A 27,045-nucleotide genomic window follows, 5' to 3' on the forward strand; every position below is an offset into this window, starting at 1 on the left:
GAAATAAAAAAGAGTCAACCAATAATGAATAATGCAATAACTGAGATCAAAACACTCTGGAGGGAACCAACAGTAGAATAACAGGCAGAAGATAGGATAAGTGAGGTGGAAGATACAATGGTGGATATAAATGAAGCAGAGAGGAAAAAAGAAAAAAGAATTAAAAGAAATGAGGACAACATCAGAGACCTCTAGGATAATGTCAAACACCCCAACATTCGAATCCCAGAGGAAGTCCCAGAGGAAGAAGACAAAAAGAAAGGCGATGAGGAAATACTTGAGGAGATAATAGCTGAAAACTTCCCTAAAATGGGGAAGGAAGCCACCCAAGTCCAAGAAACCCAGAGAGTCTCAAACAGGATAAACCCAAGACGAAACACCCAAAGACACATATTAATCAAATTAACAAAGATCAAACACAAAGAACAAATATAATAAGCAGCAAGGGAAAACAATAAATAACACATAAGGGGATTCCCATAAGGATAACAGCTGATCTTTTTTTTTTTTTCATTTATTTATTTATTTTCATTTTACTTTACAATACTGTATTGGTTTTGCCATACATTGACATGAATCCGCCACGGGTGTGCATGAGTTCCCAATCCTGAACCCCCCTCCCACCTCTCTCCCCATAGAAACTCTTCACACCAGAAGGGAATGGCAGGACATACTAGGATCAGTACAACGAAATAGAGGAAAACAATAGAATGGGAAAGACTAGAGATTTCTTCAAGAAAGTTAGAGATACCAAGGCAACATTTTATGCAAAGATGGGCTCAATAAAGGACAGAAATGGTATGAATCCAACAGAAGTAGAGGATATTAAGAAGAGGTGGCAAGAATACACAGAAGTACTGTACAAAAGAGATCTTCATGGCCCAGATAATCACAGTGGTGTGACAGCTCACCTAGAGCCAGACATCCTGGAATGTGAAGTCAAGTGGGCCTTAGGAAGCATCACTACGAACAAAGCTAGAGGAGATGATGGAATTGCAGTTGAGCTATTTCAAATCCTAAAAGATGATGCTGTGAAAGTGCTGCACTCAATTTGCCAGCAAATTTGGAAAACTCAGCAGTGGCCACAGGACTGGAAAAGGTCAGTTTTCATTCCAATCCCAAGGAGAGGCAATGCCAAAGAATGCTCAAACTACTGCACAATTATATTCATCTCAGACGCTAGCAAAGCAATACTCAAAATTCTCCAAGCCAGGCTTCAACAATACGTGAACAGTGAACTTCCTGATGTTCAAGCTGGTTTTAGAAAAGGCAGAGGAACCAGAGATCAAATCGCCAACATCTGCTGGATCATCAAAAAAGCAAGAGAGTTCCAGAAAAAACATCTACTTTTGCTTTATTCACTATGCCAAAGCCTTTGACTGTGTGAATCATAAAAAACTGTGGAAAATTCTTCAATAGATGGAATATCAGACCACCTGACCTGCCTCTTGAGAAACCTATATGCAGGTCAGAAAGCCACAGTTAGAAGTGAACATGGAGGCAGAAAAAAAAAAAAAAAAAAAGAAGTGAACATGGAGTAACAGACTGGTTCCAAATTGGGAAAGGAGTATGTCAAGGCTGTATATTGTTACCCTGCTTATTTAACTTATATGCAGAGTACATCATGAGAAACGCTGAGCTGGAAGAAGCACAAGCTGGAATCAAGACTGCCGGGAGAAATATCAATAACCTCAGATACACAGATGACACCACCCTTATGACAGAAACTGAAGAAGAACTAAAGAGCCTCTTGATGAAAGTGAAAGAGGAGAGTGAAAAAGTTGTCTTAAATCTCAACATTCAGAAAACAAAGATCATGGCATCTGGTCCCATCACTTCATGGGAAATAGATGGGGAAACAGTGGAAACAATGACAGAATTTATTTTGGAGGGCTCCAAAATCACTGCAGATGGTGACTGCAGCCATGAAATTAAAATATGCTTACTCCTTAGAAGAAAAGTTATGACCAACCTAGACAGCATTTTATGGAGAAGGCAATAACAACCCACTCCAGTAACTCTTGCCTGGAAAATCCCATGCGCGGAGGAGCCTGGTAGGCTGCAGTCCCTGGGGTTGCTAAGAGTCGGACATGACTGAGCGATTTCACTTTCATTTTTCAGTTTCATGCATTGGAGAAGGAAATGGCAACCCACTCCAGTGTTCTTGCCTGGAGAATCCCAGGGACGGGGGAACCTGGTGGGCTGCTGTCTATCGGGTCACACAGAGTCGGACACAACTGAAGCGACTTAGCACTAGCAGCAGCAGCAGCAGCAGACAGCATATTAAAAAGCAGAGACATTACTTTGCAACAAAGGTCCGTCTAGTCAAAGCTATGGTTTTTCCAGTAGTCATGTATGGATGTGAGAGTTGGACTACAAAGAAAGCTGAGTGCCGAAAAATTGATGCTTTTCAACTGTGGTATTGGAGAAGATTCTTGAGAGGCCCTTGGACCGAAAGGAGATCTAACCAGTCCATCCTAAAGGAAATCAGTCCTGAATATTCATTGGAAGGACTGATGCTGAAGCTGAAACTGCAATACTTTGGCCACCTGATGTGAAGAACTGACTCACTGGAAAAGACCCTGATGCTGGGAAAGATTGAAGGTGGGAGGAGAAGGGGACGACAGAGGATGTGAATGTTAGATGGCATCACTGACTCGATGGACATGAGTTTGAGTAAGCTCCAGGAGTTGGTGATGGACAGGGAGGCTTGGTGTGTTGCAGTCCATGGGGTCGCAAAGAGTCGGACATGAGTGAGTGACTGAACTGAGTTGAACTTACTCACATTACTCCGTTACATTTACTTTCTGAGCCTCTTCTGGTGCAGAGGTGTGCTAACTTATAAGTATATGGACTATATGCAGAAAAATGTGTGCTACAGTGTTATTTGTAGCAGCAAAAATACAGGAACAAATCCAATGTCTAACTTAAGGGAGTCATGGACTGAATTATCACGTATCTGTATACTATTATAATACACAATCATTAAAAAGGTGAAACATAAATAGATTCATTAATACATGAAATGCTTACAAATTTAAGTGAAAAAGTAGGAGACACAACTGTGTATAAAGTATAATATGAGTAATGTAAAAATACATACAAATAGAAAGAATTGCAAGATAGAAAGAATTAAAGCAAAATGGTGCTTGCTTCTCATGTCTGGAGACCATAGATAGTATTTTTGAATTTGTGTGTTACATATTCCCAAATTTTCTACAAAAAGCATATCCTATCGTTCATAATGTAAAACATTTTAATAGAGGAAAATATATGATGATAACATTTTAATTATTCAGTCAAAGAAACAGGAAAGGCAAAAGGCAAATATAAGAGATGAGTTAAAATAGATAATACATTTATTTAGATAACTTATTCATTCCATAGATCTTTATTGAGGACATACCATGTGCCAAGAACGTAAATACGCTAGGCATTATTTATTATATGGGTGACAGAATATTTCAGAATTCCATTTTTACTGTTTTGCGCTTTATCTTTTTGAAAAAGAAATGAAACCATTTTATTTTAGTAAGATGGTTCTATGATACTAGCAAGGGGGAACCGATCAACTTGTAATTCTATGAGTGATATCCTTCTGCATGTGGCATAGTTCCTTTACAGAGTTATATTATTTACCATCCAAACCAGATACAATAAGACCACAAGAACCTCTAGAGAATAAGAGTTTTAAATAAGGGAAATATTTGGGAATAAGAATGTACCCACAGTCATTTCTCAAGATGGCCACATTCTAGATGACCTCAGTAGGAAATCCTAGTATCACTTATTATAGCATGCTGAATTTGTCATTTGAAGCCAAGTTCTAGACACAGATAGTGTCTGGCCATAGGGTTTCATGAAAGCAAGAGAAAGCTAAAATATTAATCGTATGTTTTTGCTTCTGACAGAGCTGTGATGGCTATGGCCCTGCCTCTGATCATGAGACTTAAATATACATTTGTCTCCAGGAAGGGACACTTAAATCAGAATAACAGCATGAAAATCTTTACAATGGTATCATTATATATGAACAAGCTGTAAGTTTTAGATGCATATTTGCCTATATTGGCTTCTGTTTTTAGAAAGAGATATTACTTTTGCAGTCCACGTATTGCTAAAATGTTTGAATCTTCAATGTATCAAAGCAAAATATTGGTGCCATATCTTAAAGTTGTTTTCTGGATTGAAAGATAATCAGGGGAGAAAAATGACTATTTTAACTCCTGGAGTTGCTTGTCCTTGATCCAAAATAATTTTTCTCTCAAAAATTTTATTGCACTAGAATAGCTTAGCCAGGAAAATAAAATGCTTTCTATATTATAGATATAGCCACCCACACAAAAAATAAGCCTAAGGTTGAAATGTGAAGGACAGGGTACAGGCAATATTTCCATTGCTCTGTAAAGTTATCAAAGTGAGAACTATGAAACAATAGATTTCATTATAATTATTTAGAATCTAGAATATGGGGTGATGGATACTTTAAGATAAGATTTGTTCTAAATATTCCATTTAGAAAATATCAGACTTACCTTACATTGAAAATATGACAAGCAAAGTAACTAGAAGTTCAATATATTATATTTACTGCAATTAATTAAATACCTCATAAATTCCAGCTTACATTTTAATTGTTCATTACTTTAATCAATTAAAGATGTAAATGAAACCAATCACATTTTATCTATTTTCATAATAATGATCGATCTGATATCACATTTGTTCAACCATCAAATGACTGCTCAAATTTTACCAAAAGCCCCAGTTTCAGGGATGAAAACTGCAAGATCTCTTCATTTAAAACAATGCTCCTCTTTTTAATGTTAACAGTTTTGTAGCTGAGTGCTACATGTCCTCACAGCCTTGAACTATTCAAGAAGAGGCAGGTAATGTAAGTACAAGTCAGATCATACAGAGTCTTTTCAGCTACTGTCAAAATTTTGAATTTTCCTAAAAGTAATGAGAAGTCACTGACATAAATGGTATTAATTTAATATAGTAATGATAATAATCCTTAAACACTTTAAAGCTTTGTTCAATCTTTAAATAGACTTAAAAGTTTCAAAAAATGTCACATCTACCATCTCACTTTATCTTTTAAAAAAATTTATATTTCCTTAACTTAAAAAATTAAGTATAATTGATTTACAAAGTTGTGTTAGCTTCAGGTATACAGCAAAGTGGCTCAGACATATATATCAGATACACACACACACACACACACACACACACACACACACACATATATATATATTATAAACACACAGATTCTTTTTCAGATTTTTTTCCATTATAGGTCATTCACTACAAGATACTGAATATAGTTCCCTGTGCTATACAGTAAGTCCCTGTTGGTTATCTATTTTATATATAGATATAGTCTTGGAGTGGACTGCCATTTCCTTCTCCAGGGGATCTTCCAACCCAGGGACTGAACCCGGGTCTCCCGCATTGTAGACAGATGCTTTACCGTCTGAGCCACCAGGGGAGTCAATTTTATATATAGTAGTTTGTAACATTAATTCTAACCCCCTAATTTGTCCCTCCCCTCTTTCCCCTTTGGTAACAATAACTTTGGGACTTCCCAGATGGATCAGTGGTAAAGAATCCACCTGCCAAGTAGAAGACATAGGTTCTAGCCCTGAGTTGGGAAGATCTACTGGACAAGGAAATGGCAACCCACTCCAGTATTTTTGGCTGGGAAATTTGATGGAGAAAGGAGCCTGGTGGGCCATAGTCCATTGGGTCGCAAAGAGTCAGACCCAACTTAGTAACTAAACATCAACAACAATCATAAGTTTGTTTTCTATGCCTGTGAGTCACCTTATCTTCATCATCACTGTAGGAAATAAGTAAGGTATCCTCATCCGTGATTAACTTATGGATTGATTTATTAAAGTATGGAAAATGTGCTATCAGTATAAAGATTCCCTACGTTTACGTGTCAAAACTTCTTCTTCCTCTTTTTTTTTTTTCTTTTTTTTTTTTGAGGAGGAGGGTATGGAGTGGATTAGCTATGGTAGATTTTCTGAGAGGTTTTAACTTTTTTTTTTTTAATTACAAATTTTCCCTTCCTTCAAAATAAGAAAAGAGAGTGGACCATTTTAAAGGAGGCTTATCCTGTGACTTAAGGCTGTCACTCAAATAGGCAGTATATCTTAATGAATTGTCCTAATCGCATTAATATTCTATACTACCACGGAAAAGCACAGTGCAGAGATATGTTAATAAGAGGTACAGGCTGTAGTTAAAGCACTTCAGTAAATTGTGGGACATCAGAGCTCCCAGATGGAAAGAGAAGAAAAGAGGCCATGCAGTTGCAGATCAGGACAGAAGCTGCGGGGAGAAATGAGGAAGCCTCAGACACGAAACCGTCCAAGGAGAGAGCGGAACATGCTCGAATGGCACCTAGTTCTCACTGGCCAGCAAAAGAGCTACACACACACACACACACACACACACACACACACCACGGCTCGTTTTACCATGTCTGATTTTCAAAGAGGCTTTTATAATTAAAATCCATGTTTCCCAGCCCCACATACTTTAAAAAATACTAACCAAGCTTATCCTTCTTAAGCTATTTTTTCAAGGGTGTTGTAGGTTAAAAAATTGTATACATACTATTGCAATTTACAGTATACACAGATACTCCTTAGGTTTGAACCATTGTAAAAACTGAGCTATATAACAAAGCTTTATAATATCTTTGAGAGTTTTTACCTCATAATACCCATGTGCAAATTCCACTAAGGTACAGATTTATAAGTGTTCACCTATGGACATATATATCTAAGTTTTATGGAAATAAAATGGTCCGATAGACACTATTTATTTCCAGGCAATGTAGAATTTGAAGAATAGCATAAAAAATTTTTTTAAAGCCTAATGTTTATTTACTACCCTTCATCTAAATGCCGCAGCACTGAAGAAACTTGAATTGATATTCACACAATACATAATAATCACTTGATCCACTAAAAAAAAAAAAAAATAGAAGCAGCAGCTGCTTTGTAGGCTTAACCATGCTACATAATGCTGAGGACAGAACATGATAAATACCGTAGCCAATTGAAATTGTATAAGCAATTTTAGTAAGTAGAATGTAAGACATACAGCATTATTCAGTGCCCAGTATTCACAAGCAACAGTGAGAGGTTCTAACCCACGGCATAATGGATCCCTCTAAAGTGGACCATGGGGGCGGGGGGTTCATTCAGATATTGGTCCCCTTATCCTTTGTTCTTCTGACTACAGCTCTCACTCCTTGCTTGTCATTTGAGTGGGGATTTAGGCAGATGAAATTTTCTAGGATTATAGTAGGAGTTGTTTTGTTAAAAGCCTAGTGACCAACTGAAAATCCTACCTTCTTCCACATTTACCAACAATCTTCCTTTCGAATGACCATCGGTTGTTTCACGAGATAAAACACATTTATATTGTGGCAAGTTGTTTACCTGCTAGTTAGTCAGGAAATATTTAGTTTTATTACTTTAATTATAAAAATCATAAAATAAAATGCATATACAAGAAAAAACAGATTACACAACAAATACCTGTTTTCAAATTGCCTTGGGACAGTTTATGGAGTGGTTTGGCCTAACACAAGGAATAAAACCAGATTTGACTGCTATTATAAATAGGCTTTCCTTACATAACCCATATTTATATTTATCAATAAAGCTGAGACTTAAGGCTTGCTGTAATAATTTTTTGGAGAAAGCAGGGCAAATTTATTATCTGTGATCCCTTCTTTATCTCTCCCTATTACATCTGGGATGACTCTGTAGTACTTAGGTGATATGACTAAATCTTATTAGTGGAGGGCTTTTCTATTTTAAGCACAAATCTGGCATTTGAAAATCCCAAAGTAAAAAATTAACATAGAAAATGTCAGGAAATTAAGCAAATTAAAAGATACTGTCAATAGTAGGCAGTGCTGTCAAAGGACTAATAAATAACTCGTTCAATAGTGTCAGGAATGGGTAGTAGATTTCTGAAAAGTAGATACCAAGGCAAGAGAGGCATTTCATGTCAAAGCATACAAGATATTTACAGCACAATAGCTATTGCACTAAGCCATCAGCCCTTTCATTATTATTTTATCATTTGTGCAGTTGACACATACAGGTGCAGATAGCAATACAAATATGTGAGGTTTTGAAATTACCATCTTGCACCAGGGCTAACCATGAATCATAAGCAGTGCGAGCATAAGGAAGATTCATTTCCAACTTTGTGTATTTACATGTTTCAAATCTACCTTATTTAAGAAAATATAAACTACTAGAATTGTTAATGATATACAGTCTTTTCAAAGCAGGCTTATTTCTTTATATTTCACAACTTGATTTTTCCTTCCATGAATGTTCAAGTGGCAGGTAATTAGAAATATAAATTACTCACGTGAATTCTGTTTCAATGAGCCTAACAAGATCATAAATGGAAGAAAAAAGAATTGTAAGTTTGTTAGTTAAGAAAGAAAAAACATTTTTACCCTAACAGAATATTAATTCTCTTGTTTTTCTGATGCAAAATCCTGACATTATTAAAGGAGTTAGACGAGCAGAGCACTTTAGAGCACATGTTGAATTCTCACTTTAATAATGAAGACATGGTACTGAGTAATCTACAATTAATTTAAAGCTAGTGAAAAAGAAGCAATGTTCTACTATCTCTGTTTTGTTCTCTCCCATTCAAATTTGACAAGTGGTAGCAGTTTTCAGGACAGCATGCACAAAAAGACTCAAATTAGGTGTCAAAGTTGAATAAGTCAAGTTTGCCTCTATTACTTGAATGGCATTGAACTAATTTGTTTGATAACCTATTTTTTTGGAAAATTATCTTATTCTCAATAAAACTTAAAGCTCTTTCCAGAGAACACTGAAAACAGAACAAGTGGATGGGAAAAAAGTGAAAGAATCACATAAAAGAAATGCTTTGGAGGAAGGGGGATAAACAAGGCAACTCTCAGCAAAGTCCTCGCATTCTCTGCCCCAAATGCAAGTCACATAGGACTTTTTCATATAGCAGGACTGTTGTCCTATGAACGGACTGTGAAAAATGTACCAGTGGCTTGTTTTCATTTTAGTTGCATTTCTGACGTCTTGGCGCCTGTGGAGATATTCACATATATAAGCAACATACTGTGTGTCTTCTCTAAAGATTGTATTATTGTGACTATTCACAGAGCTCTTGCTTTGGGTTATTTTTCTCACAGAAAAGATGGATTTCTCAGTATTCATTTAGATCCTGGACTTCCCTGCTGATGCTAGTGGTAAAGAACCTGCTTGCTGATGCAGGAGACAAGGGACGCAGGTTCAATCCCTGGGTCGGGAAGATTCCCTGGAGAAAGGCATGGCAACCCACTCCAGTATTCTGGCATGAAGAATATCATGGACAGAGAAGCCTGGCAGACTACAGTCCACAGGGTTGCAAAGAGTCAGACACGACTGAAGCAACTTTTAGACCCTCTTACCCAGACCCTATTATTCCTGCAAGGTGCATGGTCAACTGATGTGAAATAAATTTGACAAAGAAACAATGTGTTTTAAGAAGATGACTGAGGTTGTCACATCATTTAGTGGAGGAAAATTCCAAGAATAAAAGAGTCTGGCTCTACCTTAAAGCAGGAACTTCCTTGCAGAGAAACAAACAAACAAAAATGAAGGCATGTAATACCACTGTAGCTGCAATATTTCTGAAGTAGGACACTCAGAAAAGGGCACAAGCTATTCATGTTTCCAGAAACATTATGTTTAATTCCTTTGTGAAAGATTCAGCAGCTTAGTGGAAAGAAGCAGCACATGGAGGGCAGGGGGGTGTCTACCCTGGAAAACAGTCAGCACTGCAAGGAAACTTGCTTAAACTAATATTAGAAACAAAATATTTCAGAAATGCTGCCTCTGATAATCTAATACCCCAAGGCTTGAATAAAATGTCATAGCTAATTGGTATGAAAGCAGCTTTGGATACACAGTTAGGAAGTGAAATTTTGTGATGAATTCTACCCAATCACTACTCTTTATACCTTCAATTATGCCAGGGCATGTACCACGTGTCATAGAGCTCACAAAAGAAGTCAAAAGAAGGCATACTTCAAAAGTGAGCTTCTTTTCCAATTAAAAAAATGGATTTGCCATATTTAACTTCTATAGTCAAATCAACTAGGGTAACAAAACCTATTTGATGGTCAAGAATGAAAGCTAAGTACTAGATGGATAAATTATGCATAATTCATAGCAAAAATGTTTTTGCAGGACTTAATGAAAATAATCACGATTGATAAGAGGTGTTACCTTCTAAGGGGCCCACTTGGGTTTAGGTAAATAGATAAAGCACACACACTATACAGTCTCACCTTTACTGGAATTAGTCTCCAATTTAAAAAAAAAAGTGAATGAACAGAGGTATATGTTTTCAAAATATTACAAAAAATTTAACATATCAATTAGCTTATAAGGAAAGTGCTCTTTAAAAAGAATTGTTTTGCATGCCTTAATAATAAAGAAAGCTCCTTGGAATAGAACTTAATTATGACTTAAGTAAAACCTAATATTTTACTTCAATGAATGCAGAGAGACAAAACAAAACAAAACAAAAAAACCACAAAAACAAAAACTACACCTGTCAAACTACTCATTGAAATCCCAAACTTCTTCCTTTTCACTGAAAACATTCATACCTGTCAAGCTGTAAAAGTGCATTGTGATTTGAGGAGTTTTTGTGAAAGGGCATTTTGGGTTTTCTTTTCTTAAGACTGTATGCTTTTTGAGAGCAAAACCCGGGTAGTCATTTCACAATTGTCTATACTAATTGGTGAGAAAATTCATGTAGCTATACAAAGGGTTTATCGTCTATGTGATGCTTTCTTCACTATCAGGAGTACTTATAAATTTCAGCAGCACTGACATCATAATTTCAAGAGTCTACCCAGGAATGTCTTCTTGTCCCTTTGAGATGTCCTCCATTGATACCCTCCCTGCCACCAAGATCGGAAACAACTTGTCATAAAGAGAGGGTTTATATGGAACAGTAAATATTGGCAATGGTCTTTGTTTTCCTACAAGAGACAGAATGCTGAAATTTAAGAGAAGTAAAACAGACTTCAAACAATACTGATACAATTTGATTTCCCCATTTCCATTCCTGAGTTTGTCTTTTCCATGGCTAATGTGTAATATGTCAGATTGGGACAATGGAGGCAGGAAACGGTGTTGTGAGGGAGATAAACTGATAAAACAGGATTCTTCTGAAGCAGCAGAAGTGAGGAAAGCGGACAGGAGGACACGGGTGGACAAAGTGAAGACAAAGGACCTCAGGACTGAAAAGCAGGGTCAGTAGGAAAAAAGTTAAGACTACTGGAAGCATAAGGATAATCTACAATGCAAACAATTTGAGTGGACAGCATTCAACTTGACCAGGATCCTTTTTCAGTGTTTTGCATCTTCCTCCGCTAGGAAATTTCAGTTCTAAATGAGCCATACAAACTGATCGATACTGTTTATGGCAACTGAAAAAAAAATTAAATTGCTAAATTTGATACTTTTCTTCCCATTTGCCCTTCCCAATCTGCTACCACCTGAATTCAACATTTAAAATATCCTCCAATAATTTCCTAGAAGTTTGTTATGTTGAAATTTCATTTCTTTTTTAAAAAATTTTATTATTTTTTAACATTATTTATTTTAATTGGAGGCTAATTACTTTACAATATTGTATTGTTTTTGCCATACATCAACATGAATCTGCCACAGGTGTACACGTGTTCCCCATCCTGAACCCCCTCTCTCCTCCCTCCCTGTACCATCCCTCTGGGTCATCCCAGTGCACCAGCCCCAAGCATCCAGTATCATGCATCGAACCTGGACTGGCGATTCGTGTCATATATGATATTATACATGTTTCAATGCCATTCTCCCAAATCATCCCACCCTCTCCCTCTCCCACAAAGTCCAAAAGACTGTTCTATACATCTGTGTCTCTTTTGCTGTCTTGCATACAGGGTTATCGTTACCATCTTTCTAAATTCCATATATATGCGTTAGTATACTGTATTGGTGTTTTTCTTTCTGGCTATCTTGGACCATTACCCCTCGTCAGGAAAGATGGTCATCCTCTTGGTGCCTTCATGTTGTGAGTTTTTAGGACTATTGACTGAACTTGGTTTAATGTCCTCTATATGTGCATGAGAGTTCAATTTGGACCTTAAAATGAAATCTACATACTAGAAAAGGTTTTTTTTTTTTAAGTCCTTTTTCTTTTCAATTTAAGAATGTCTATATTTGATTCCAATTATCTGTCGATATGACAAAATGAAATCTACAATATATGCACAAAGCACAATTATCTCTCATGATTCCTGTCACATAAAATAGTAGTGATACAGATGACTGAGGTGTAGTCACAAACATAACTGAAATAAACACTGGGTTATCCATTCAGGGCCATAATATTCTTTCTCCTGGTACAAATTTCCCTTCACAGGCTAACTCCAAATATTTGAAGATAATCAGTTTATTAGGAAACTAAACATGTACACTTTTGATTAATAGCTATAAGGCTGCTACAAATCTAAGAGGAATTCTAACTGTGCAAGAATGATGAAATTCATGCATAATAGTATTAACATTCCAAACAACCATATAAAAATCATATCATTGTTTTTGTGTTTTTTCATTTCCTTGATCCAGGATATACATTGACCTGCTGAAACCAATGAAGAGCAGTGAATATGTATGAAAAACAAAAAACAAACAAAAAAAAACAAACAAAAAAACCCTGTTCAGTGTCCAGAGAGCACTGTTTGCTTGCTGTATAGTACATCTATGCGAGACAATATAACAGACCAGTAAACCCAGAAATCTCAAGCTAAAACCTTCTCAAGTGGAAAGGAAAATATGCTCCTGGATTCTAGAAAGTCTCTGAAACAAATAGTTCAAATCCTTAGAATACTCCTACATGCTAGATAAAAACCCCTTAAATTTCAGAAAGATCTGTCCTCCGGCGTAAACCTGTGAGAAAACTGGAAAAACAATTACTATTTAACATTATTCTAAAGAGATTCCTTAACTCACCACTTCCCCTGTCTTCTAGAATATATTTGCAAAGACTGATGAGAAGATATGTAAAACTGAAAAAAGACTCTTGGCAATCTGCTTTCCCTGTAATTTCTCTATTAGTATTTAGGACTTTTGCCCTCTAAGTAGTTGTAACAGAACAAACCATGATTTGAGTTGAGAATGAGGAAGAGGCAGCAGTCAAATGCAAGCACAATGGACAGAAGAATAAGAGTGATGGCAGACGTTTATATTTTGTTTTTTATAAAAATTAAGCATTTTTCTTTACTTGTCAAGCCTAAGCATCACTGAGTAGAAAAGGTCATGTGAAGGTAACATACATAGGATATTCGAGTTTGCCCATAAAATAAACTCAGAGTTAATGGAATTCCATTTATAGTGATGTATAATGGAACTTCTATTTCCTTCATCCTCCAAATTTCAAACTTGAGAGATACCTTTAGGTACAATATATTGAAAAGCATTTCATGTAGATTCAATTTCTTTTTGGATACTTGTAAAGTATTCAATAAGCAGTTATCAAGAGCATATACTATACTGAGTTATATGCTAGGTAATACTAAAAATAAATCACAATCCTTTAATAGTAAAATATAGTTATAACCTTTGTTGTGTTTTAACACTTTGTATAATCAATATCTTTTAGAAAGTTGACATTGAGCATAACCTTAAAAGGCTTCCTGGAATAGGTGAAGCACAATATTACGTTCAAGGTATCAGGCTCATACTTTTACAAATTCAAAAAATACCAATGAATAATGAAAGAACTTGAATCTCAAAGGGGTATCATAGAGCCTTAGATAACCACTGCTCTCTTCCTTCCTTCTCCTCGCACTCTTCTCATTTTAATGGACACAAAGAAAGGAGTAAGGCTCATAGGAGTAATACACAGGAGAGGCATGTCTAAAGGTTTCAGTAAAACTGGGAGACGGGTAGGGAGTACACTTATTTCCAGGTGAATCTAGCTGCCTTTGGCCATGGGGGCAGCAGATGGAATTCAGCTGGACAGGAAGCAGTGTTTATAATTTCTTACCACCTTGAGGAAAAATTTCAGTAATATACTACCAAGTCCCTATGAGAGAAATAAGCCTATCATCACTACCACCATTTAGGACAATCATTTCCTTTTAATTTTGAAAGCAATTAGATTTTTAGAAAATTTAAGATACTTATAACAGTCTGAAAAATACCTTGTCATTGAATATAGCTACAGATGCCCAGAGTGCCTGCTCATATTAGAATGATATCGTGCATGTGACATATAGGGTCCCAAACATTTATTCCTGAACCAAAGGTCTGTAAATAAGCAGGTGTTTGTGGCAGCTGAGCTACCAACATTAGCAGGTCCAGGGATTTTTGACATGGAATTAAAACTACCAAGAGGAATTTACTGCTGCATAATAATTGCTTGTCTTAACTTATCCCATATTCTAACATCTAAAGGAAGCCTGATAAATTCATATTCTCATAAAAATCAACTGAAATTGACCTTATCTCCTATAGCTTGCAGAAATCGCCAATGAAGTAATCTGCAGCAGAGCTGATTATATTGTGTAGGAGAACAGACAAGCAAAAATGATTGAAATTTCTATAGAGAACACCATCAGTGGTTGCTTAGGACAATTTTGCATATAAATAGGGCATAAATGGTCTGTGTTCAATTTGTTCTCTAGTTGTCAAAGAATAATCAAGGATAGACTACATAGCAATCTTCTGTTTCTGCCCTCCCTAATGTAAACCTAGATCTTATTAATCAACACATGTATATGTCTGCCCCAAAAGTAAAATTTAATTTCCATAAATAAAAAGAAAAAACAAACAAAAATTGAGTATCTAATACAGGTACACATTTCATCATATAAGTCACATGAAGTGATTGAAAAAAAGACACCAAGTTAAGTGGCCTTAAAAATTAGTAGCATTTTAGAACTCAGGACATCTGACTCACTCTCATCCCTATCCAAACACACTCACCTAAAACTGTTTTTGCCAAAGTCATCAATGAAGTCCTAATATGAATAGTTAAATCTATTGGATCCTTTCCAATCCTTACTTTATTGGCCCTCCCGGCTACATCTGATGCTATTTAGCATTTAGGCTTTGAAAAGCTCTATGCCTTTAGCTTCAGCGGTACCACGCTACTCCTTTTCACCACACTACTCCTTTTCTCCGCACTCCTCCATAACCAACCCCTTAATGCCCTCTTTTACGTGCTTTGGTTTCTGAGCTAGTCCATGAATTGGTGGTTCTCAACTTTTGTGGCACATTCAAATCACCCAAATAACTTCTTTCTAATTGAAGTTTAGTTGATTTCTAATGTGTTAGTTTCAGGTGTACAACAAAGTGATTCAGTTATACATATATGCATATATCTATTCTTTTTCAGATTCTTTTCTATTATGGGTTACTACAAGATCTTGAATCTGAGTAGGCAATGGCACCCCACTCCAGTACTCTTGCCTGGAAAACCCCATGGACAGAGGAGCCTGGTAGGCTGCAGTCCATGGGGTCGCTAGGAGTCGGACATGACTGAGCGACTTTACTTTTACGCATTGGAGAAGAAAATGGCAGCCCACTCCAGTGTTCTTGCCTGGAGAATCCCAGGGACGGGGAGCCTGGTGGGCTGCTGTCTATGGGGTCACAGAGTTGGACACGACTGAAGCGACTTAGCGGCAGCAGCAGCACAAGATCTTGAATACAGTTCCCTGTGCCATACAGTAGGTCTTCGTTATTTATCTATTTTATATATAGCAATATATCACTTTTAAAATATACTATTTCTTAGGCTCTGGCTCCATAGATTCGGATTTGATTATTTCAGAGAGGAACCAGACGTGGGTATTTTTTTAAAAAGCACCTCAAAGTGATTCCAGTGTTTAGCCAGGGCTGAGAACCAGTGCCACAAATGTTTGTTTTCTCCAGGGCTCACCGTTTGTAGGCAGCTCTACTCATTTACCCTAGATTATCTTACCTGCTCTCATCTTTGTACCTGTCACTGAAATGTTGATCAATATACCGAGACCCTAGTATTTACCCTCTAGTTATTGCCAAGAGGTAACTGAGCTAACACTACTGAGAACACTGAATAACTGGCCTAAGGGTTATTTGATCCTTTTTGTCTCCTTCCCCACCTCCACTCCCACCTGCACCTCTCTGCATGAGCCACAATGTCATTCATTTTAACTTACGCAAACAGAACTCTGTACTAGATAGCTGTGAGTCACATACACACAACAGATGAGAAAGCGCTTTGTTAACTGTAAAGCACCAAGCATGCTAAAGTATTTTAAGGACATCACATAGTATATGTTCAATAAATACAACTGAATTAAGAGGGAAACATTAGGTATAATAATTTATTAGTATAATTGGCAACACCATTTAAGACCCTTGAAAGTATCTAGTTTACTATCAGGATCTCTAGAAGAGACTCAGTTTATCTTTTCATTTTCTAACTCCCTTTTTTTCCCCTTCAAATCCCAGTACTTAAAGTTCAAAAGATATTCTTCATTCTTTAATCCCTGAAATCTTCTCTCTTGGCCCTCACTGCTCTATTAGAACTGCTTGGGGAAAGGACAGCTGTTACCTGCTAGCAGACAAACCCACTGGTCTTGTTTCAGTCATCATTCTACTTAACTTTCTGAAGAATGTGACCTTACTATCTCCATTCTGAAATTCTCTCTACCCTATGTCTTCCAGGCATCACTTTTCGCTGCTTCTCTTCTTTGCTTTCTAAATATTTTGTCCCCTCGGTGTCCTTTGCTGATTCCTCTGTTTGCCTCCTAAATACTGCAATTCCCAAAGACACTATTCTTGGCCTTTACCTCCCACTGGATACACTCTTCCTGGGGGATCCCAAGGTTTCTATAACTATATACATGCAGATGTCCCTCAAATTGGTTAATTCCAGCCTCAACCCCTCCTGCTTTCGTGTGTGTGTGTGTGTGTGTGTGTGTGTGTATGTGTGTGTGTATGCACAAATAATTAGGTAATCCTCTACTTAAAAACCTCTGTTGGCTCTTTGTTGAAACAAACTTTTCATCATCGCCACTCCTTCCCATTTTCCATTGCATGCATGTGCCATCATTCCTCGTGTTTTCCACATAAACTACTATTCATCCTTCGAAACACAGTTCAAATGGCACTTTTATCATGAACACTTTCTTCAGTTCTCCAGTTCTTTCTTTCTCTTTTAGCACTTTCTACATACTCATCCCATAGCATTTACATTATGTATACTCTGTTTTCCCCATGAGATGCTGAGTTCTTGAAGGCAAGACCTATGCTTTTTCCATCTTTGCCCTCCAGGGTTCAAGCACTGTTGCCTGACCCCTACTATTTAACCAATAAATAGTTGGATGAATACTGTTTTCATTTGTTTGCATTATGTCATTTTTTTTACTAGATTTGAATTGCATATTGCAATATAATAACTTTACTACAGACAAAATTGGGGTTGAGTCAGCCAGTCTAGGATTCTGACACTTTGAAATAGAGACTGAGAAAGCTCATGGGAAAGAACTCATCCTGAGGGAGAAAGAAGTAAACAGCTTAGAATGAATGACCTGCTTGACCTAGTAAAAATAATGAAACAAAACCAAACAGAAAACACCAACAGACCTGATCATCAAAAAAGGGAGGATACTGAATGCTACATGGGTTTGTCTTTGGGCCTTGGTGCATGGGGCCAAATCCTATGGAGATCAAGAGGACTGTAACTTATACCTGAAAGCTGTTTTTCTAAAAATGTCTGTAAGACCTTGAGGCATAAGTAGTATATTATCTTGGTACACTGTTGGAGTGTCAGAGTGTACATGGGTGGAGTGTCACACTAAAAGAAGAGAGAGGCATTTCTTCCCACTTTGCCACTGACAGCTCTCAAGCTCTGGCTGAAAGCAGGAGGGTGCCAGCTGCTGTAGCAAACAGCTGGCAAGGAAATGCAGGGTATTTTAGAGGAAAGCAAAGGAACAGTAGCTACTGTGAGGTAGAGAAGCCTAAGAAAATGTGGGTTTGGTTTTGTTACAAAAATATTTTCCCTAATATGAAGACTTAGAGTTTGATTTTTCCAATTGGCTATTGTTGTTTCCTGTCTCCTCTCTGTTCTCAAATGGTAAAGTATACCTTCTCATTTAGACTTACCTGGAGAATTCCATGGACAGAGGAGCGTGGCGGGCTCCAGTCCATGGGGTCACAAAGAGTTGGACATGACTGAGAGACTAGCACTTTCACTTTTTCACTTCCATTTGCTGATCCATAAAACTAGATCATGTGTCTCCTGCGTTTCTTCTGTTTTGCCAAATTTAATTTTCTTAGTTGCCTTGTGTGTTTCTAAAACTAGATTACATTTATTCTGTTTCCTGGTTTCATGTCTTTGTAATGCTCTTCTTGTGTATGTGTGTTTTTAATGTCTAGAACTATATATCAAAATCTAGTCATAGCCAAAATAGCTCAGTTAGATATATATCTATTGCTGAGAAGCCTGTTTATACTTGCAGTGGGCAGAGAAGGAAGAGGTGGAGCTGATTAAAAGATAAGCATGTTCTAAGTATCTATAGATATTCAGAAGAAAAAAAAAAGATGTGGCATTGTGTATATATTTTAAGTGTGGTTTTTACTCCTGCAAGGTTTTCTTTATGAATTCCTTTTTCCTCCAAAGCATATCTTTGACCTTATAATGACAAAGTTAAGAATACTGATGGACAATTCCTTACAAAGTAGGTTGTATACATATGGGATTTATTACCTTAAGTGCTAACAAAGGCTGTAACAAAGAGAGTCCAGAAAGATTTAGCCAAATTCATAGATGGTAGAACTGGAAAGTTCCTTTCACCCACCAAATTTATAGAAAGTGTAGTCTATCTTTTAGACAGTAAAGAAACCCACCAGCAATGCATGAGACCTAGGTTCCATTTCCGGGTCAGAAAGATCCCTTGGAGAAGGGAATGTCTACCCACTCCAGTCTCCTTGTCTGGAGAATTCCTTGGACAGAGGAGTCTGGCAGGCTACAGTCCATGTGGTCACAAAGAGTAGGACATGACTGAAGTGACTAACACATATTTTAGGGAATACAAAGGCGAGAGGGTAGGGGATGTGGGGAATTATTCTATGTCCCGTGCTACATAAACACATGATTCCTATCTCATTATGGCATATATAAGATTGCACTATTTTTAAATTAAAATGTTTTTACCTGAAGTACAGTTGATTTACAATGCTGTGTTAGTTTCTTGCATTGCACTTGTATCACATGGATTATATTCATGTTTTCTCAAATGGTCTGTGAGCTCGTTGAGGCAAATGTCCTATTTGGTGTTAAATCCTCTAACCCAGCATGTGATGCCCAGAGGACAGTCAATAAAATTGTTTAATTCTGAATGAATACTATCTACCTCTAGAGCCTCATCATCTACTAAGTTCCTCCATTCTGGCTCCCAGTTCCATTCCAATATTGAAAAGATGCTCTTAAAATGTCGCTAGAAAGCTCCCAAATGGCAAATCATTGGTCTTGATCTTATTTGATTTTGCTGTAGCATATACCATTGTTGAAAATGCCCACCATTTTTGCCTTCCTTTGCTTTGAGAACAATAATGTTTTGATTGGCCTCCCACCTACCCGAGCGTGCCCGATCAATCTTCTCTGCTAGTCTTCTACTTTTAGACCCTAAGGAGAGGCATTTTCAAAGCTCTGGGTTTGGATTTATTTTTCTTAATGATCCCTCTAATAATCCCTTCCATTTCCAAAGCATCCAATATAATCAGAAACCTCACTAACTCAATCATCTTGTGATGAAATCTACAATCATATTTCCAAGAAACTTCTGGACATCTTGATCTCCATGCTCTGCTACCACTTGCAGTTTCACTTGCCCCAAACTGAATTTGTCTTTATCGCCATTCCTTTTCCTGATCTCAGTAGTTTTCTCTCATAACCCAAGTGTCCTCCCACCTATTCAAAGTCAAAATCCTAGGATTATCCTTGATTCCTGGTTACTTCTCTTTCCCTAAATTATCTCCTTTTGTCTAAGGATATGACAGTAGAATCCTAAGTCATCACTCACATTCCTATAGATTAAATATCTCAATATATAGCTTTGATCATATTCTTCCACTGCTAAAAAGCTCAGCATATTCCCATCGTTAAAGAATGATACACCTTAGTCTCTTATTCAAGCACTCTCTGATAGGGTAACAACCTACTTTTCCAGAATTATCTCCATATTTTTACACTTTATATAACCTATTTTCTTAGTAGCTATGCTATTTGCCACTCTCCCAAAATGCTTTGCAGTTTCTAAACTCTTAATGATATTTCATCTAACTCAAATGCCTGCTATCCCCACCTCCAATTCCTACTGCTGAAATCCATACTCATCCTTCAAAGTCTTTTTTTCCATGATTTTTTCTGACATATTGATATGGCATGATATTTCCCTCCTCAGAACTCACATAGATGTTATTAACATCTCTTGTATAATGCCACTATTGTCTGCCTTATCCTGTAGTCTTTCTATCTTTATCATTTCTATAAGACACAAGGGTCTTATAACTAAGGAAATCGTAATTATTTTTGTATCTGTCATCATGTCTAGCATAGTACCTTTCACAAAACAGAGGAAGTTGAGTCAATGAATGAATGTTTAGGGGTTCATTTCCTAATTTCTGAGTTTGACACCAGCCCAGCCATAATCTGGATTAATATTCAGCCAGTGGGCATTGGTACAGCCGTCAGGCTATTCCTTACCCTTGCATGTTCTGATTGGCTGGGGCCTGTGCTATACCAGTTAGTAATATTTTCAAAATAACTACAAATGTGATCCTCTCCCTTAAAATGGCTTTTGGTGCCCTAAACTGAAACAGTACACTCAGCTGAATGGGCTGGAGGCAATATTTGGGAGCTCTTTCTGAGTAAACTAATGTGAGGTCTTCTTAGGGAGGGGAACATCGGCTCTCTGCAGAAGATTTGCAATTTAGGCAACTCTTCATACCATTTATTAACATTTTCATTTTCTAATGAAAAATACAGACTCTCACTTCATTTTCTTTAAATATGGAATTGAAAACACTGCAATTAGATGCACAATTGTAGGGGTATGTATTGTATACATTGAAGTTTCCATCTGTAAGCAATGATAAAGGGTTTGGCAAGCAGAGCAGTACTTCTTTGCTGTCTGCGGTTGACTTTGATTTCAGAGTTTTTTGGCTATTTCCTCTGATTTGACTTGACTTGGAGAAAATAGTCTTTATAATTTATTTTTTCTGCTTTTATCTCACCATGGTGAAGTAGAGGTCTTTGGACAGGAACAAGGATACTGAAGTTGAACAGGGAAAGTGTAACACTATAAAGTCAATGGGATCTTGGGAAGGAACAAAATAAGGTGCTTTTTGCAAACAAAAGGAGGCCAGCAGGAAAGAGGATCTTAGCTAAGAGAGGCAGAAACAGGGAGGGAATGTGGAAAAGCCCCCCAGTTCTGTTGCTTTAAGAAAGAGGGAAGCAGACAAGAGAGTCTTTGGCAGACTTGCAAACTCTGTGTCTGCCTTCCCCTCCCTCTCCCTTCAAGCATATCTACCGATATCCAAAGTGCTTTACCAATCACTGCCACTGCCTGCCTTCTGGTTTCTTCTCACCACTGACATGTGCTTTGGTTGCTGCTCCTTGGAATGGCTGCCAGAGCTAACGGGGCTGATATTTTTGACCCTATGTGCTTGTGGAGGCCTTCCAACTACAAAATAAGAGAGGTCTTAATTTAGATTACTTGGAATCAGTACTAAAGAATTATACAGTTTGTGAATATATTCTTAGTGTTTTGCAGTTGACAACACTACATTCCCTTAGTACTAAACTCACAGAAACCCCATGGAATGATCTCTCTCTTGGTACCATTTTTGTACAGCCAGCATGAGGTGTGAGACTAATCAGACAGGGGCCTTAGCAAATGTATTTTAAAAATAAACAGCCTAGAAAGATGACGGCAATTCTTTTATGGCACAGAATAAGGTGCTTTTACTTATAAGCTGCTTAACAGAAAACTGCATTGATAGAAAAATCATTTCAGTTTGCTTTCCACTGACTATAAATGCTCTGATTCTTCAGGAAAGAGCAGGACTGGTTTTTACTTTCCTTAAAAGGTGGAAGGGGCCTCTGGCAGCATGGGAGGATATTTGCATTTTACAGGTCAAGATTGAGGATAGATTAGTAGTGCTCCTGACATTCTACCATGCAGCATTACCTTAAAAAATATGGACATATATAAATAGAGATGTTAGCTTTCTTTCCTTCAGTCTTCTACTCTTTTTATAGGCCATCTGCAATGTCTTCATCTACAGAAAGTAGTCTTACACTCCAACTTTCAGGCTAATCTACCCATCAGGATTCACTCAAATGTGAAAAAGATGAAATGCAACTTATACTGTCTTCTGCCATGAATTTCACCATTGCCAAAAGCTTTTCTGGATCATTCTTTTTTTTTTTTTTTTTTTTTTTGCATGCTGCCCCTAAGGCCAGGCACAGCCAAATTTTTATTTTTTTTTTAAGTGGAGGGAGAATGATGGCAGGGGCCGCGAAGCAGCGATGTTTGCTAACTCAGGTGTCATGAACCAAAGAGCAGTGCAGTTCCATAGGATAATGGATTTGCTTGTATGTATTTGAAAGGTGACCATAGAGCCCTTATACTGCTTTCTAAGACTGTTTCTTTGGTGCTTATTGATGAATAGTTTTGACCCTTAGGGTCTCTTTTGGTGCTTGCTGATGGATGCTTTTGTATTTCTGCATCCCATAGCATATTAGAGGATGTTCCACGTGGTTGATGGTTTCTGCAGCCCAGTGGTGGTTCCTGCTGGGAAATGGCTATCATCTCAGAGGGGACTCTCTGCGGGTAGCTCTCGGAGCGTGTAAGGTATGTATTTGTCATCCAGGCATCCTCTCATTGTCAGGGAATGGGGGGTGGTGGAGAGATCAGCTATACTTTCTGTTACTTGTCAGCCTTTCACACTCATATTCCTGTGCCAGGGATTAAGGGGACAAAGCTTGGTCATTCATTCTTCACTGGGCTTCATTTCTTTCATTATTTTGTTGGGAGTACAATACTTTTGAGAGGTACCAATTTCCATTTTGCCTTTTCATACTGTTCATGGGGTTCTCAAGGCAAGAATACTGAAGTGGTCTGCCATTGCCTTCTCAATGGACATGAGTCGGAGCAAGCTTTTGGAGTTGGTGATGGACAGGGAAGCCTGGCATGCTACAGTCCATGGGGTCACAGGGAGTCAGACACAATTGAGTGACTGAACTGAACTGAATTTCCATTTTAATGAAATATGATCGTTTCTATTCCAAACATAGAATATTTTTGAATTGTAGGCTATACAAGGCAAATCTTACTAATCTAAATTAAGTAGAGTTTCCATGTTTACTATTAATTTTCCTTTTTACACTGACATCTCCATATCACTCTACAGCCCATGAAGAGAACTTTTACAAACAACACATGTAATTTCTCCCTCTACTTTAAGAAAGATAGGAATTAAAAATATAAAAATTTCCTTAAAAGAAGTCGATAGCTCAGCCTACTTGGATTATTCTGCAAGAAGTTCTTACTTATTTCAGACATAGGGTATGACGTGGAAAGATGGACAACTTTCTGATTCCACTTGAGGGAGGGAGGCTGTTTTGTTTCTTTTATGTTTTTTCTTCCACCAAGATCAATTTCATCATGTGGCTTTGTTACTAATCTAACACACAAAAAAAGGGGTTCCAACACTTTGAGACTTCAGGGGATCTTGGATCATCAGTGCCTCTCCTCTCTTTAGTAACATGGAGAATGGATCATGAAGCCAAAATGATGAAAAGATGCATTATCTCAGTTTCCTTACCTGTGACATCCTTAAAACCAATTATTTGGAATGACTTTAATTACAGTTATGATTTTAAACCATCTTCTAGACAAATCACATGCTCATAAAATGTAAAGTAAAATAAAAATAAATAAATAAATAATTTTTTAAAATTTAGTATAACACATAGTTGGAATCCTTGTTTCTAAACTTTTTTTTGCAAAGCCTACTGTTATTTGAAGACACTTTTACAAAGTTAAAACTTGTGATCAGGTAGATATAGAAGCCTGCTGAGACTTCACTCATGAACTGAGATCAACTGTTTCAAATAATTTTTTTTTTTTTATGAGAAGGGTTTCTTTCTTTCTTTTTTTTTTTTTTGGTATTTGGTTCTGAGCATTTACATTCTATAATACCATGAGAGCTAGAATGGCTCTTACCTGGATTCCTTGGAATCCGCTTTCTGCGGTCTCGGAATGCTGCCCCTGATTGCAGGGCTTCCAGAAGATTATCCATCACGCCCGTCTCATCACCCTCTGGAAGAAGGGAAAAATCAGAATTAATCTTGGAGCAATTAAAGTTAAACTACAGGAAAATAAAGGGAAAAACTCCTGTCAGATTTACATAATACCCCTAAATTGAAGACATATATCTGTTTCAACATAATGCATCCTGTCAGTTTCTGGCACCACAGACTACTTTGCTTATTATGCACCATTAAGCAAAATTCATGCCAATCCCACTGTTCTTTCAACTTAAAGACCTTGGCTTTTGTATTATCGATGACATGTTCAGTATGTAAATAAACAGCAGCTGATCAACTACTGTTGCCTTCATGTTAAGATTCTTATAAGATATACCTAAGTAAGAAACCACTGACCTGGCTTAATGCAATCAATGTGCAGGGTGTGATTTGATGAAGCAGATTTCACAAGGTTAAATATTGATTGTATTAATACCTTCAGTATTCAACCATCATCTGCATTTATCTTAAAAGATACTATTTGCAAAACACATTTGCATTCAGCTCCTACCTAATCCATATCCTTTACCCATTTTGAAATGCTGACATTGTAGAAGGCAAAGGTGACTACATCATCTGAAAGGCCACATTTTACACTTGAGAGACATTGGCCAGAGTCTCATCACCCCTTTTAGAATGCAGTTGTGCTTCTAAGCTTTTCCTATGAGTGGAATACTCAAAAGATGTTCATGGAAGTTCCCAACGGAGACGTATATAAAACATTTCACCCTACTCTTATCTTTGACAATTCTGGCCATCAAAAACACTTTTAAGATTTGTTAGAGCAAGTGTCCATTGACAGAAACTCTCTAAGACACTGTGGATAATCCACAGTGAGCTGAGGAGCCTTTTCTCAACAGACCTCACTGATGAAAAGGACCCTCATCAGGTAGTTAATTTAAGTGGTAGCTAATGTGTGGGTCTAGGGTAGAAGACTGGAGAAGGCAATGGCACCCCACTCCAGCACTCTTGCCTGGAAAATCCCATGGACAGAGGAGCCTGGTGGGCTGCAGTCCACGGGGTCGCTAAGAGTCGGATATGACTGAGCGACTTCACTTTCACTTCTCACTTTCATGCATTGGAGAAGGAAATGGCAACCCACTCCAGTGTTCTTGCCTGGAGAATCCCAGGGACAGCGGAGCCTGGTGAGCTGCCGTCTATAGGGTCACACAGAGTTGGACACGACTGAGGCGACTTAGCAGCAGCAGGGTAGAAGACATTTGCAAGCAGGAGGGTTAAGAGAAGAAAAGTGTGGAAGTGAGGCAGAAGAAATTGTTTCTGATGTTATTCTTAAATTAAATGTAAATCCTACTTTGCTTAAAGGATTGACTGTGGGGTGTCAGATCATAGGAGAAAAATATTCTTTTATGGGGCAAGAACAAGCTACAATCTTGTTTTTATTATGTTCTTCATTTGACTTGAGATTTCCTCAGTGTTACAATCATTGTTTTATTTTTAAAATCAATCTCTAGGACAGGGCATTGAGTGAAAAAATAGAAGGAAACACAGAGGTTTTCAGGTATAATATTTGATGAAAACAGGAAAAATAAAGGGAAAGTAGAACTCCAGCAACTAAACAGGGAAAGAAGATGTTCACTTTTAGGAATATTAAGGCTGCATACACATCTGAACCATTACCTGCTCTTTACAATAGAAAGAAAAGAAGAAATGCAGTCTGGCATGACTGGAATGTATCAAGGAGAATTAAATTTTATGTGGTAGACACTTGACATTGATTATATCTTTTTTTGGCTGCACTACGCAGCTTGTGGGATCTTAGTTCCTTGACCAGGGATCGAACCCGGACCTATGGCAGTGACAGTGCTTAACCACTGGAGAGCCAGGGAACTCCCACTTTGGTGATATGATCCTCCCAACAAAATATTGAAGCAAATAATATCTTTATTTTTTAGCTAGGTATACTAAAACTTAGAGAGTTTAAGCATCTTGCTCCAGATCACACAGCTGGCATGTGGAGGGGCCCTGGTATGAACCCAGATCAATTGTTGCATGATAGCTAGAAGAAGGTGAAATGGACTAGGCATGTGATGGCCACATGATGAAACATCATAATGCTATTGTTTAAAAAGAGCCAACAGGCCCAAAATGGAGTCACCTGTAAAAAGGCTCACATCACCAAATGGAGACTTAATCTAATTGCAGTTTCAGCCTCTCCTAGGAATATAATCTTAATCACTCAGTCTGAAATTTCCTGGTCAACACTAGAAAGGAAATCTACCAGATAGACCTCCCACTGTGCAACAAAGGAAGGTGACCTTGTCTGAACAATCTACTCTTTGCTAGAATAACTTCCTTGTCTTGCTTCCTCCTGCCTATAAAAGTCTTTCCTTTTGTACAGCTCTTTAGAGCGCTCTTCTGTTTACCAGATGAGATGTCACCCAATTTATGATTCATTTCATAAAACCAATTAGGACTTTAAAATTTATTCAGTTGAGTTTTGTTTTTTAATGCTATGATATGGGTTTGAGCATTATCCTATAAGCCAGCACTAACAGATATATAATGCAAACCACAGATGTGAGCCACATCTGGTAGCCATATTTTAAAAGATATACCAATGAAATGAATCTTAATATATTAGTATTTATCTAA

General features: G+C 37.4%; 1 protein-coding gene across 6 annotated transcripts in view; it reads right to left on the reverse strand.

The window, feature by feature from the left end:
• The window catches only part of DIAPH2 (diaphanous related formin 2), a 1,000,797-nt gene that overhangs the window by 171,284 nt on the left and 802,468 nt on the right, over positions 1-27,045 (reverse strand). For 4 of the 6 annotated variants that reach the window (XM_060407238.1, XM_060407236.1, XM_060407235.1 and 1 more), the window contains one exon: positions 499-24,445. In XM_060407238.1, coding sequence (XP_060263221.1) covers positions 24,234-24,445 — 212 coding nt within the window. In that variant the 3' untranslated portion in view covers positions 499-24,233. Of the gene's footprint in view, positions 1-498; positions 24,446-27,045 lie in introns of those variants that run through there. The other 2 variants (XM_060407239.1, XM_060407237.1) reach the window with 1 other exon arrangement.

The sequence above is a fragment of the Ovis aries genome, chromosome X (genome assembly GCF_016772045.2).
Source record: "Ovis aries strain OAR_USU_Benz2616 breed Rambouillet chromosome X, ARS-UI_Ramb_v3.0, whole genome shotgun sequence".
Classification (NCBI taxonomy): Eukaryota; Metazoa; Chordata; class Mammalia; order Artiodactyla; family Bovidae; genus Ovis; species Ovis aries.